The sequence below is a fragment of the Cariama cristata genome, unplaced genomic scaffold (assembly GCF_000690535.1).
Source record: "Cariama cristata isolate BGI_N322 unplaced genomic scaffold, ASM69053v1 scaffold45927, whole genome shotgun sequence".
NCBI classification, from domain to species: Eukaryota; Metazoa; Chordata; class Aves; order Cariamiformes; family Cariamidae; genus Cariama; species Cariama cristata.
In genome coordinates, this window is record NW_009626802.1 from 10,059 (window position 1) to 22,550 (window position 12,492).

The 12,492-nt window shown below is 35.9% G+C and overlaps 1 protein-coding gene across 1 annotated transcript in view; it reads right to left on the minus strand.

The window, feature by feature from the left end:
* HIATL1 (hippocampus abundant transcript-like 1) overlaps positions 1-10,835 on the minus strand; it is a 19,229-nt gene extending 8,394 nt beyond the window's left edge. Inside the window, exons 1-7 of the mRNA XM_009704156.1 lie at positions 10,746-10,835; positions 7,248-7,310; positions 4,959-5,086; positions 3,955-4,069; positions 1,911-2,129; positions 640-753; positions 24-95 (exon numbers count right to left, since the gene is read on the minus strand). Of these exons, the coding sequence (XP_009702458.1) occupies positions 24-95; positions 640-753; positions 1,911-2,129; positions 3,955-4,069; positions 4,959-5,086; positions 7,248-7,310; positions 10,746-10,754 (720 nt within the window). The 5' untranslated portion in view covers positions 10,755-10,835. The remainder of the gene's footprint in view (positions 1-23; positions 96-639; positions 754-1,910; positions 2,130-3,954; positions 4,070-4,958; positions 5,087-7,247; positions 7,311-10,745) is intronic.
* Between the last annotated feature and the right edge of the window lie 1,657 nt (positions 10,836-12,492).

Sequence of the window (12,492 nt, forward strand, 5' to 3'; positions counted from 1 at the left end):
ATACTAAAAAGAATAAAGCTTACCTGAGCTATTATAGACAGAATGCCTACCACAGCTATAAACGCCGCAATGCTAGCAGATCCAAAACCTATAACCTGAAGAGAAGCAGATAATGCATAAAACAAGTGCTAAACACAATCCAGAACAATCACTAGCAAAGAGATATCTTCTTCAGAAAGAACACTGGCCTCTGCTTATGATCTAAATCTGTACAGCAAGTGTCTACTTTCAAGAATAATCCTTAACTAGACTGCTGGCCAAGAAATCCACAAAAAAAAAAATGCCTTAAAAAAGGTGATAGAGGAATTCATGTGTCTGGAAATTGAAGTTCTCTGTCCCCTCCCACAGACACAACAGCTCTTCAACAGGCAAGATCCCACCTCGAGACATACAAACTGCTGCACTGAATTGGAACAGAGGTCTGCTTAACTTTATGAACACATGCTTAAGCTATGGCAGGGTTTATGCATCAGGAGTCAAGTGTTGCTCAGTTCTTGGCTTAGCAAACTACTCTGCCTTTATTTTTTAAAGCTGTATTTTGCCAGAAAGTAGTTTTCTGAGCAAAGTCTTCAACAAGAAACGGGTCTTATACTACACTTATTTAAACATCCTTAGTAAGACGAAGACACCAACATTTACCTGTCGCAAGTACAGAAAAAAGCTAGAATACTGGCCAGCCTCAGGCAGATAGGAGAGAAATACCGTAATGCAGATTGGGAGGACCATAGAATCTTTTCTAACCTTCTTCAGAGACTGTAAAACAAAGAAACAAAACAAGTATTGGAACAGATATACAAAGTCTAATGAAAGCATAAAGAAAACAGAAGGTGGATTCACTTTTTCAAAATCCATTTTTACCCAAACGTACGAGTCAAAAAAATCACACATAGAAACAGTTAAGCTGAACATTAAGTTAGAAACAACCCCCCGTTACATAAGGTTTGTGGTATCCCATTCTTCGGCAAAGTTTCCATTTGATTTTTGAAGCTACTGTTCAGTGCCAAATTACAAGTATTCACTGAAAACAGCACCATATAATATTTAGGGAAATGCATAATATCTTCTAATTGAGCTCCATAATAATCTGTTCCAAAAGATGCTAGCAAATAATATAGCCTCATTACAACTGTTTCTCCTCCCAGATTATGAAAGTATTTTTCCTTGTATATTTCTTATACTTGTTCACCCATAATACAGATCATTTTGAGTAACAAATAAATTGTGGAAAACAAACTCTTTAACTGAAGTCTTTCAAGAATGTGACTCATTTCTCAACATTAAAAACCAATTCCCAGCAAGATGGGCCTCAGGAAGAACAATCACTCTTTCATCTCTTAAGATATCAAGGTATAACACAAACGCAAATTAGCTGAGCAAGTGTGAATAAGGGAACAAGTTACTAGAAAGACTGCATGATATGTTTGAACTCCTCCCATGTATGCCTGTAGTAAAATCAGGCTTTATACTGCCATTCTATATTAAATAGAAATCACATATAATCAAAAGTGGAATTCAAGAGTGGGGAGAGATATTGCCAAAAGTACAAAGCATAAAATGAATGCGGAAGAGTCTTAAAATACCAAGTTTTGGGGTCTGTAGCAGTATAAGAATTCAACATTTCTCTTACAATAAAACAGAGTAAGTGACTTAGAAAAGTAAAGCATTTTCCCTTTGGATTTCACACCAAACATGTTTCCAATTCCAAGAATCATTTAATCCACAAAGCTTGGTTTGGTTTTTAAATGTAGCTAGATCTTTTTGTGCAAGAGCAGAGAACAGATTAAGGTACACTGAATAGTCAAGCTACCAGCAATAAGATTAAAGATTTCTCAAGCTTACAAAATGCAATTAATTACTATTATTAGTTAATCATCAATTATTTATTAATTATTTATTAAAGTGCATCTTACTGCAAAAGGATCTGCTTGCTCCCATGATATAGAAGCTCCCCATGAAGCGGGTCTCATTTTTTCTGGCAGAGATTCTGGTACAGCTAGCAGAATGAAGCAGATGTCCACAACTGCCACCAATGTGGCCAGTAGCACGACAAGGTTATCTCCATAGCTAGCAGACAGGTACGCTCCAATGGCAGGACTAGTTACCAAACTTGCTGCAAAGGTGGCAGATACCTATGCACAAGAACAGTTTACAAACTTGTCGAAGCAGTTATTCTGGCATTGCAGAAAAATGAAGTAAGTTGCTCAACACCATCACCTCTACCCAGAAGTGTGGTTTTAAAAAAAAAATTAGTCAAAATTTAAATTAGAAAAAAAAAAAAATCACTTATGACAGTAAACATGGGTGCAAATAAAGTTTCTCCAAACTCCTCCACAGCCCACCATATGAGATAGGATCTGCAGTCAAAGCAGGAGTTTGGCTCAAAGTAAAACAGCTCTTACTTTCAAATAGACTAAAATGGTTTTTGTTTTCTAATTATGAATTTGATGAGATTTCACTGAAAATGTTGTCAGCACATATAAATGCCTGCCTAAGTGAACCTGAGCCTCAGCACTCTGGGTAATACATAACAGTAATACATAATGCCTTTGTTAACAGTTTGCATTTTACATATATAGCTACCACCGGATAGCACAGTAAACTAGGAAATCATTAGCTACGACAACACTTCAAAAAGAACTGTACGCCTTCATACTATGTTGTAGTGGCATGCAGCTAGTAACAGATCACTCATATTCACATACAGCAGAACATGATGAAAAATCAAGTGCTGTAGTTAAATTTCACTATAAAAATAATCAGAAAAGGTTGGAATAAAGCTACTTTGTTTGGGTTTAATTACTACTCTTTTACAGTCCCCAAAATAAAAACATTCTGCGTAAGTGTTTTATAGAGTAAGTAAGAATACAAGCTGGAAATTCAGTTTTATACCAAGCTAGAAAAAAATTCTAAGGAAAAGGTATCACAAACAAACTGATTAGAAAGAGATACAGACCTCATAAAAACAACTGCACTTTAGTCTATCACTTTACAAAATTTTAGATCAAGCTGTTTCTGTTAACAAAAAACTGTTTGAAGGCAGGCAAATATATGGTCCAAACATATCTATGGCCGTCTTTATAGGCAGGAGAAATAAAGCGAAAATTCCAGAAATTTTAAACCTGTTTTGTCCTCTGCTACAACAATACACACAAGTTTTGTTCAAGAGAACCAAGTCCTTTATTGTCTTAACTGTTAAATCAACATTTGAGAAATCATATATCCCTAAGGCTAAAAATAAAGGGAAACTGTAACAGCTCGAAGAACAGTACAGTCAGCCAAAAATCAAGTCCATCAATATCCGTATAGTGAAAACAGATGCAGAGAGGATGAAGGGATAAATGATGTTCAAACGCTAAGGGCATCCACCAATGGGCCTCCAAAACCTAAACCAACACAGATATTCAGGAAATAAAACTAAGCAGGAATTACATTATTACTGGAAAGGCTAGTTTGTCCTAACTGAACTATCTTCCTCTTCTCTTGCTAATTAAGAAAGGTCATGACTAAGTTACTAAAAATACTGCATTACGCAATTTCACCCTTCCTGCCTGTTTTGACTACAGAAAAAGCCATTCTACATTAAAAGAAATCACAAACTAAAAGTGCAGTTTACAGGTGCTGGAAAGATATTGCCAGATCAAGTATTAAATAACATGCATTGCTTTTAACAACATTTCCTGTTCTGCCTGTGAAACTCATGTTTTGTTATACATGCCCTCTATGCAGGTAAAGTTGTCACACGCTTATTCTGTTCCCACGAACACAGAGCAATCTGTGCAGCAGTAAAACGTCTAAATTAAATTTCTCAAATTCTAATACAGTGCCTTGATGCACGGTTCATTCCTTTCTCCATCACCCTCATTACATTAATCAGGAAACAAATCTGCGCATCAAAACACAAGTTCAATATGAAGGTCACAATCTGACCTTTTTTTCAAGTTCAGCATATCTTACCAGTCCATAGGCTGTAATTCTTTCATGTTCTTGTGTTACATCAGCTACATAGGCAAATATTACAGAAAAGGTAACAGAAAAGATTCCAGATACCGAAATCATAGCGAAGTACCACCTAATGATTTAAAAGCGACAATTAGAAAGTTTAAGCTAAGACCTCTTGCTTTTCTCTTACTCATCAAGCAAGCCTGTATTTAAGCTATGAGAAGTGTTCCTCAAGAATTAACATAAAGCATTGCTGGAGATGAATGATTGTGCAGTCTCACTTAAATACTGGAAAACAGCATTTTAATTTTTTATATTCTACTTTTTACTCCACATCAGCCTAAAACAAGTGGCCCCTTCAGGACATGGTACCTACACATTTTCACACTCTCAAAGCTGAAGCAAGTTTAAGTTATGAAAAAAGAACTATCTCAGAACCCAGTTTCTCAACCAGTTAGGGAATAAACTGTCATATATAACACTTCAGAAGCTGAACTCTGAGTGCACTCAGTGTACACAAAGTTCTTCTGTAATCCCAAATTTCACAACAAATGTAAATGAAAGTGAAACCAAGTCAATTCGACTCAGTTAAGACTTCAAGTTTGCCTAATCAAAGAGTTAAAAGATCTTGTTTGCAGCAATTGTACTTTTCTGTGGTCGATAAATTCCAAGGTTCATTTAGCTTTAAAAATGTTTATTACAGCACTGTCAGTCCTCAGGGGGGAAAAAAAATTAACAGCTGAGCTTAAAACTGAGTTAGACAGTGCTATCAAACCATTTCAATTACTGTTATACTTGTGTGAACACAGTAACTAAATTACATTCTGTAATTTCTATTTTTAAGATACACAGTTTTAACACCTCTTAAACAGAAACGCTCCAGAATAAATGCAATCATGTCCTGAAAGGAAAGCGGCTTTCCTCTTATCTTGCTGTCCCTCTCCGACTTCCCCAAACTTCTCCTCCAATTGAATTTCTGCTGCACTGACAAGCTCACTACTGCACTCTGTACCACTTACCATGGACTTATTCTCATTAACGGAATTGGAGCACAGGTGAAGAAAACTGTAAGAAGAAGAAAAGATTTTCTTCCCCATGCATCTGATAGAGCACCTATTAGCGGAGCACTGAGAAAGGACAAAAAACCCTGTGACAGAAGAAAAACAATTAATATGCCTATATTTACAAGTTTACTTTAACCACAACAAAAAAAAAGGGCTAAAATTGCAATTTGATTTGAAATTAAACACAAAATTGTAGATAACTGAAACTGTACAAAATTTCTTCCACAGTCTACTTTTCTGTGACTCTGATATTTTATGTTTCACATCTATTAAACCTGAGTGCATTTTAAAAAAAAAAAAAAGTACCATAGACTGCAAAAGTTTCTTAGAAATCTCCAAAATCTACAGTCTAGTTTCACAAAGGACATCTTTTTAGCCTCTGTCACGTGACTTAATGCTAGATCCCAAATCCAAATTCCTATCTAATTTGGATTGTCCTAAGGGAGAGTTTTGTGTAACCTAACCATTCTCTGAAACAAATTAAACAGAACACTTACTGCTTTATACTACACATTTATCATGTACAGAACATTTGTAGACTGCATGAACTCTCAGGACCATTTGAGCAAGCTTGACAACTTGAGACAGTGGAACACCATAATGATACTCCAGTGGTAAAAGTCAGACTTACAGGTACAGTTGTCATGGAAAAAAAATGACTAAGGATCAAATACTAGCTTTTTCAGAATTTCACAAAGTCCTAGAATCTAGGCCTCAAATCTGTTCTGTATTACCCAGAAGAATTAAAATAAGCAAAGCCTTTCACAGGTTTGTTAACTGCAAAACCTCCAAAACAAATGCATCCTCTTCCTAATTAGTTTATTGTTCTCCTATCAATCCAACTCTGCCATAAATCCAAACATTAGTAAATACATGGTTCTGTAAGCACCTCAATACACTGGAAGTCTACTCCAGTTAACTAACTAACCTCTGGTATTCAAATATAGTCACCCTCAAGTTTAACATATGTATACAGACTACTGTACTAAATCACTATTCTGCCAAATCCCAATAAACAACTCTGACTCCAATGATTTCAGTAAGTAAATTGAGCACAAAAGTTATAAAGCCAGACCATCAGATCCTAGGAAAGTTAGAAGCCTTTCTCAGTTGACATTCATGTTTTTGCTCCTTAGAGTCAGATTTCACTAGAATATGAACTAGTATGTTTTGCTAACTGTCATGCAAAACACTTCTGATGTTTCATAAACAGCATTTTAAAGAAAATATTGGGCACTGAAGTCCAAGCTCACTGTGGTCTATGCTCCCCGTTCATTACACCTGTTAGAGCAACAGATACATTTAGACCATGATATTAATGCACTTTTCTACAGATATGCTCTGTAGAAAATATATGGGGAACCCTCCACTCACTACTTTTGAGTGATACTTACAGTTACATTGTACTGTGAATGAACAGAGTTGAAAGCAAACACCAAGAGGAACATGAACTTTGTTTTTCCAAGAGAACAATGCAACGTTAACTTCTTCTTTCAGTCTGAGACATCCTGACATCCCTAATGCACGGTATTCTACCAGTTCACCATGAAAGATATCAAGACAGCAAGTCGTAAGTCACACAAAGTGCTTTGAAGCCTCTCAGTAAGACAGTTAGCAAAGAGACTTTCAAGTTTTAGTTATGCTACAGAAATTTTGCAAGCTTTTTTGGTGGAAACAATCCAGCATGACCACTGTGTCAATGCAGTAGTATAAGTAAGCTATAAGCTGCACTGAATATCTTGACCATCACAGAATCCTCAAAAACTGATAAAAAAAGACCAGAAAAAAAAAATAAACCATGCTGCCAAAAGTTAGCTTTTATACCACATCTTGGACAAAACCACAATGTTTAAGTGCTTCATTTTTAATGTCAAGGGTATCACCATGGCTGCATTAATCTGCTTTTGATATAAATCATCTAACATTTGGAAAGAGACGTTAAAAACCTAGCTTCATTCTCAGAAGGATCCTTATCAAGATTACAAAAGCTACAACTGGTACCTATTCAAATAAGAGGATTTTAAGCTTTTTAGAAATATTCCACTTGTTTCAAAATGCTACCATTTAGCAGCAAAACTTGAACTGAGACCAAGAACATAACCATTACAATGAAAAAATGGTTTAAGAATTAATTACGTTCTTCATGTTTTGTATGTTCTCATGGAGAATGCAGGAGAGACAAATTACAATTCAGGAGCACACAGAGTATTTAGGTCAGAGGTTTTAAAAAAAAAAAAATCTTACCTTAACACCTTGAATAAGACCATTCATTAAAAATGTATGATGGGAAAATGTTTCATGTAAGACCTGACAAGGAAGAAAAGCATTATTTGAATCAGAAGAGACAGGAGAAAGTTGATGCAAACTTTAAATTTGATTGGTAAGACAGGATAGCTCTATTGGGACTTGTTAAAAAAGGATCTTATCCCAGAATTATACTCTTATTTGCCTTCATGAGAAAACACTGACACGGTTTGATATCAATTTATTGGCATAAATTCCTCTGCTGGCACAGACCGCACTGTACTGCAGAGATAGTTTGGTCTGGGGTACTTTGCTCAGAAAGGGGACCAATGTAAGCAAAAAGTACCTTCATGTTGTAGAAATCATAGACTTTTTGAGGTAGATAATTCCTTCAAAAGGTTGACTCAATCATTGTTACTAATTAGGAGTGAAAATGAGATTCAGCTAACTTACTTTTTCAAGAAAAAAACAGTGCTATATTCACAACTGCCCAAAAAGGCACTGTGCAAACTTTCTGAACAAATTGCAGATATTCAATAGTCATACAATTAGAAACACTTGTGAGGAAGAAGTAGATGCTTATAAATATTAGCAATAGTTCTGAGTGATTCATGTATCTTTTAAGTACAGCTATGCATTCATTTAAGATGCTTTACGAGCAGTCTTAATTCAAGGGCAAGCACATTAATCTATACTAAACAAATTTACCATAAATATGCAAGAGAGTTAAAAGGCCTCATAGGTGCTACTGTGTCAATTAAAAAAGTTATTGCAATGAACAAAGCGTGTATGCACACACACACTTCAAATTCATTTGCTTTTTTTAATCTATAGATAAGTGTCAATAACTACAAAAATTATTTATATACATATTGAGAAAGCCACTAGCCTGAAGAAACACAATACTTTAGTGTTACTGAAAAGTACCAGCATCATTTTTCAAGGATGACCGAGATTCTCAAACCATAGGTTTAATAAAGGTGGTTGTTCCCATGCTCACTACTGGTCAGATAATTCTGCTCATTTACACCCCTTTTTCCTTCTGGTCTCATCTGTTTAGATATTTAAAACAATTTTGCACCTGTTTCACCACTGATCTTATGATATGAATGGAGAAAAAAAAGTCAGGGTTCAAATTAGAGATCTAAAAGCAGATGTCTTCCGAGTCAAAAAAAAAAAAGTGCAAGCAGGAAGCTCACAGAGTCAAATCTAATTATCTTTCTGTAAAGTGTTTTCCAGCATTTTTCCTGGGAGGCAACCACTGCTTATATTGGTTCAAGCTTTTGAGATTAATTTCTGTTACTTTACAGACAAGAGAAATGCAAGTTGACAAATTAGTAGAGGGAACTGCCTTACTGTAGTTCTACCAACAAAAATATTTACATATTGAAAAAAAGATTATATTGAAGACAGAATACGCCATTAAGTGATTAATATTGCTTATGGTGATTTACTAATATTGATTTACAAGTCCAGAAATAAGAGTAATGAGCATAAGCTTTTAAGCAGTCTGTGAGCAAAGCAGCCTTTCTGTGCTTTATAAACACTTCAAATCTTTTCTTCTCTAAGTATAGTCTAACAAACACCACAGCTCTGCTGACAAATGTCAGAAGTAGTAAAAAAGTAATTGAAAAAAAATGAACTTTAAATAATCTCAGCTATCATAGAATACATACAATTTATTTTGATAATACACAACACTTTAATCTGACTGAATGTTGACAATGACCTGGAGAATTTGAATGATCATAAGCTTTGATCAACAAGCCAGACATTTCCACTTCTGCCCTTCCTACCAGAAAAACCTGCTTGAGCAAAAGTGGGCAGCTGGCAGTCTAAAGGTTGAACCTTGCTCATAAGAAAGCTCTACATGACTTCTAGCACTGCTGGCTGATCAGCAGGCCAAGATAAGTTACCACAAGTACATTACAAGACAAAAGGGTGCAAAGTATCAAACCAGATTTTAAATTATTTAAACCAAACAGCAGCTTTTCAGTGTGTGTAAAGCTGATTACAAATAAGGACAATCACCAGCAAGAACACAGAAGTCATTTACCCCTGTGTAAGGTAAGTTACACCATTGTACGTAACTCAGTGCTTTATATTAAGTTTTCAATCCAATGCAACAGCTTGCTATGTATTCAAGAACACGAAGGGAGGAGCAGAACATTCAAAATAAAAGACATTCAAGACCACGACTGTACTGAATCCAAACACTTCAGTCAAAATAAGAATTTAGCTTTATAGTAGAAGCATTTCATAACACTCCCATTAGACACAGTGTAATGATAAACATCAATTTCAAGAATTAACATTTCAGCTGCATGTGACTCACAGTAAAAATTCAAATGGAACTATTTAAATTGCAAACTATTGAGGAACTATTGAAGAACCCACCTAATATATAGTTTTATTAAAGTGGGTTGGGTTTTTTGAAGACCATAAAAATTACTATTTGCACAGTATCTCTTTAAGTGAGAAGTGTCAAGCTTGAGGAACTTGAAGTTGAGCATTTTGGTTAAAGAAAAAAAAGAGAAAAAAAAAAAAAAGAAAGAAAAAGAAAGAAACAAGAAAGACCACCCAGTAAGCTTTCCCAGATTTTGACCCTAGCAAGTCAGCATGATAGGATGGTCATTTAGTGAGAGATCTACTTTATAGAAATCTGTTAACTATTTATATACACTTTTTTTTTTATTAAGCGATGTTAAAAAGATCTGTGATTGTCTTTAGGAAGGTTAGACAAACACCTTTTAAGAGTTATGTAGATGATTTTATTTGGAGTTTGGGGAAGGAAAATAATTAACAACAAGGTCTTCCAATCCCACAAAATCTTGCTCAGCATGTATTCAAAGTGCTCTCAGATATTCTCCGATGAAAAACTGGACTAATAGGCTTTTGATGACTTCTCTCAGGCAGGCCTGATTTCAATGAATAAGACCCATGTCTTCAGATAAAAGGCTGCATATCCTATTACTAAACACTCAAATCATCTATTTGTCTGAAAAATAACTGCATTCCAGAAGAGATTAAATACTTGTAAAATCTACTTCTTAAAGTAAAATGTAAAGACTTCCATGTAAGTTACATGCCGGCAAAACAGTCAGCCCACAATAGCATACAAAGTTTACTCTGGGATGCATGGTTTATTTAATTGTTATGACTGGAAGATGAAATGAACTATGCAGTCTTTAAAAAAGTCAGAATTTCCAGAGAGACTTTCATCAAAACACTAAACCGATGTTACTCTAAAAGGCAAATAAAAGTTCAAGCGTAGTACAGCATTTTGCCAATTTATTTTTCACTATCTTTTAAACTTTCAGCAGTCCAGATCTCAGCTGTAGTATGCTACTACTATGCAATGTCGAATGTTAAGACTTGTGGAAATCAGTTAATGAGGTAAGTTCGAAGTGTAAAACAAATCAAAACCCCGATTCCTACGAATTAGCAAATTGTCTTGGCAGTAATGACAAAAGGTAAGAGCTGATCAATGATACTCACTGTTAGCATTGGAGTTGTCAAGAGCCCCCAGGCAAAGAATTCTAGAAATATGACCACCACCGCATGGTATACACTTGGTCGACCAATGCCTTGCTGCTAAGAAAGAAAAACACATGCAGTAGTTGTATACATCCAGTTCGTTACATGTGCAAAGGTCTCTTGCAAACATATCTTGAGCATAACCAGCTTTCAGGATGACCTATTACCAAGCCCTTGGGAACAATAACAAGCCAAACAGGGGTGGAGAAAAGTTATTACAAAATGACTAAAGATCTCCAGGGATCTTGAGACAGTTTGTTCCCTCAAACTCTTGCTGACTGCAGAGAACTATTCTCCCCATTCCTTGATACTGTCCTGTACTCCTCTTACCTCCAGTACACCTTTAGGCTTCCTCCCTCTTGAGCATCTATTCATAGCCCTTCCACAGCACAGTGACAAATGGTGTAACTCTCTCTGATACCTCCACAAGTGACAATGAAACACCTGCTTTATGAAGATCACATCACCATTACAACAAAACTATGACAATGTACATAATCAGAAGACCACCAATTTTTGTATTTGAAACTGCCAAAGTATGAGAAAAGAAGGGGCAACTTATGCCATCTGTACAACTGCTTTCTATTGACTGCTGACCTACTGATTTCATGCTTTTGTGTGCCCACAGACCACAGACCCAAGGGCTATTCTACTGGTCAACAAGTAATTCCAGGAAGAGTTAGCCAACTATGGAAGCGCTCATGATTCTGTGAAACTGCTGCGATTCAAGACCCAAGAAGGACTGGATCCCAGATGAGAGATCTGGAATCTTTTTATTTAGATGAACCAGGCAGAACCCTTGGGTAAAGCAGAACTGCTGCTTCCTTTCGTTTCTATATGCCTCCTGCCATAGTAACTGTTTTACAAAGTTTTGAGGTTCTAAAATTACTCTTTCCTTTTCCCCTAACACTTATTCTGTAGAAGATTGTTTTTCAGTGTTTCTGGCCCATCCAAAGCCATTACACTCTGACAGGACTGGCAATTCTTAGAAAGGAGTAGTACAGCGCTGTCATCTGATACTCCCACACTTACCTGAAGTTTACCCAAAATACAAAAGGACACTTCTCTAGCACGCTGAGCAATCTAATAATGCAGGATTCAGTTGAAGGGACATCATTTAGTGAAAAGTATCAACCAGATTGTGTCATTTCAGCAAGTGGAGAGTAGGGAGAACATGAAACTCAGCGTCTCCCACCAAACACCAAAAGTCAGGACAGCCTATGATGAAGGTATAGCAGAGACACGTTTGATGTTTCTCCTCTGCTTGGTAACTTTCATCTAGATCAGTAGAAATTACAGGTTTAGAAAACACTTATATTACAAGATTAATTTAAGCTAACCACCTATATTAAAGATTTTTAAAGAAATCCCTACTGCCTGGACAGTCTAAGTGTCCAGGTCTCTAATAATTTTTAAATCTATCAGAGCTTATCATAACTTGTAGCAACAAACTAAAAGTAACCCAGACAGCCTTTTTTCTAGCCAATAAGATTCAATTTAGTTTCTACATTGCAGCTTGCTTCAAAGCTTGAGGATTTGAAGAAAACAGTTCTTTTTCTCCTGGGAAATAATATGATAATATCATAGATCAAAGATTATACCTGGGAGACCAATAACTTTCAAGCATTATTAACATTCCTCCATAGGTTACCATGCAAATTTTGATCCCTAAATAGCAAAGATTCCAAAGATAAGGGGGGGGGGGGGG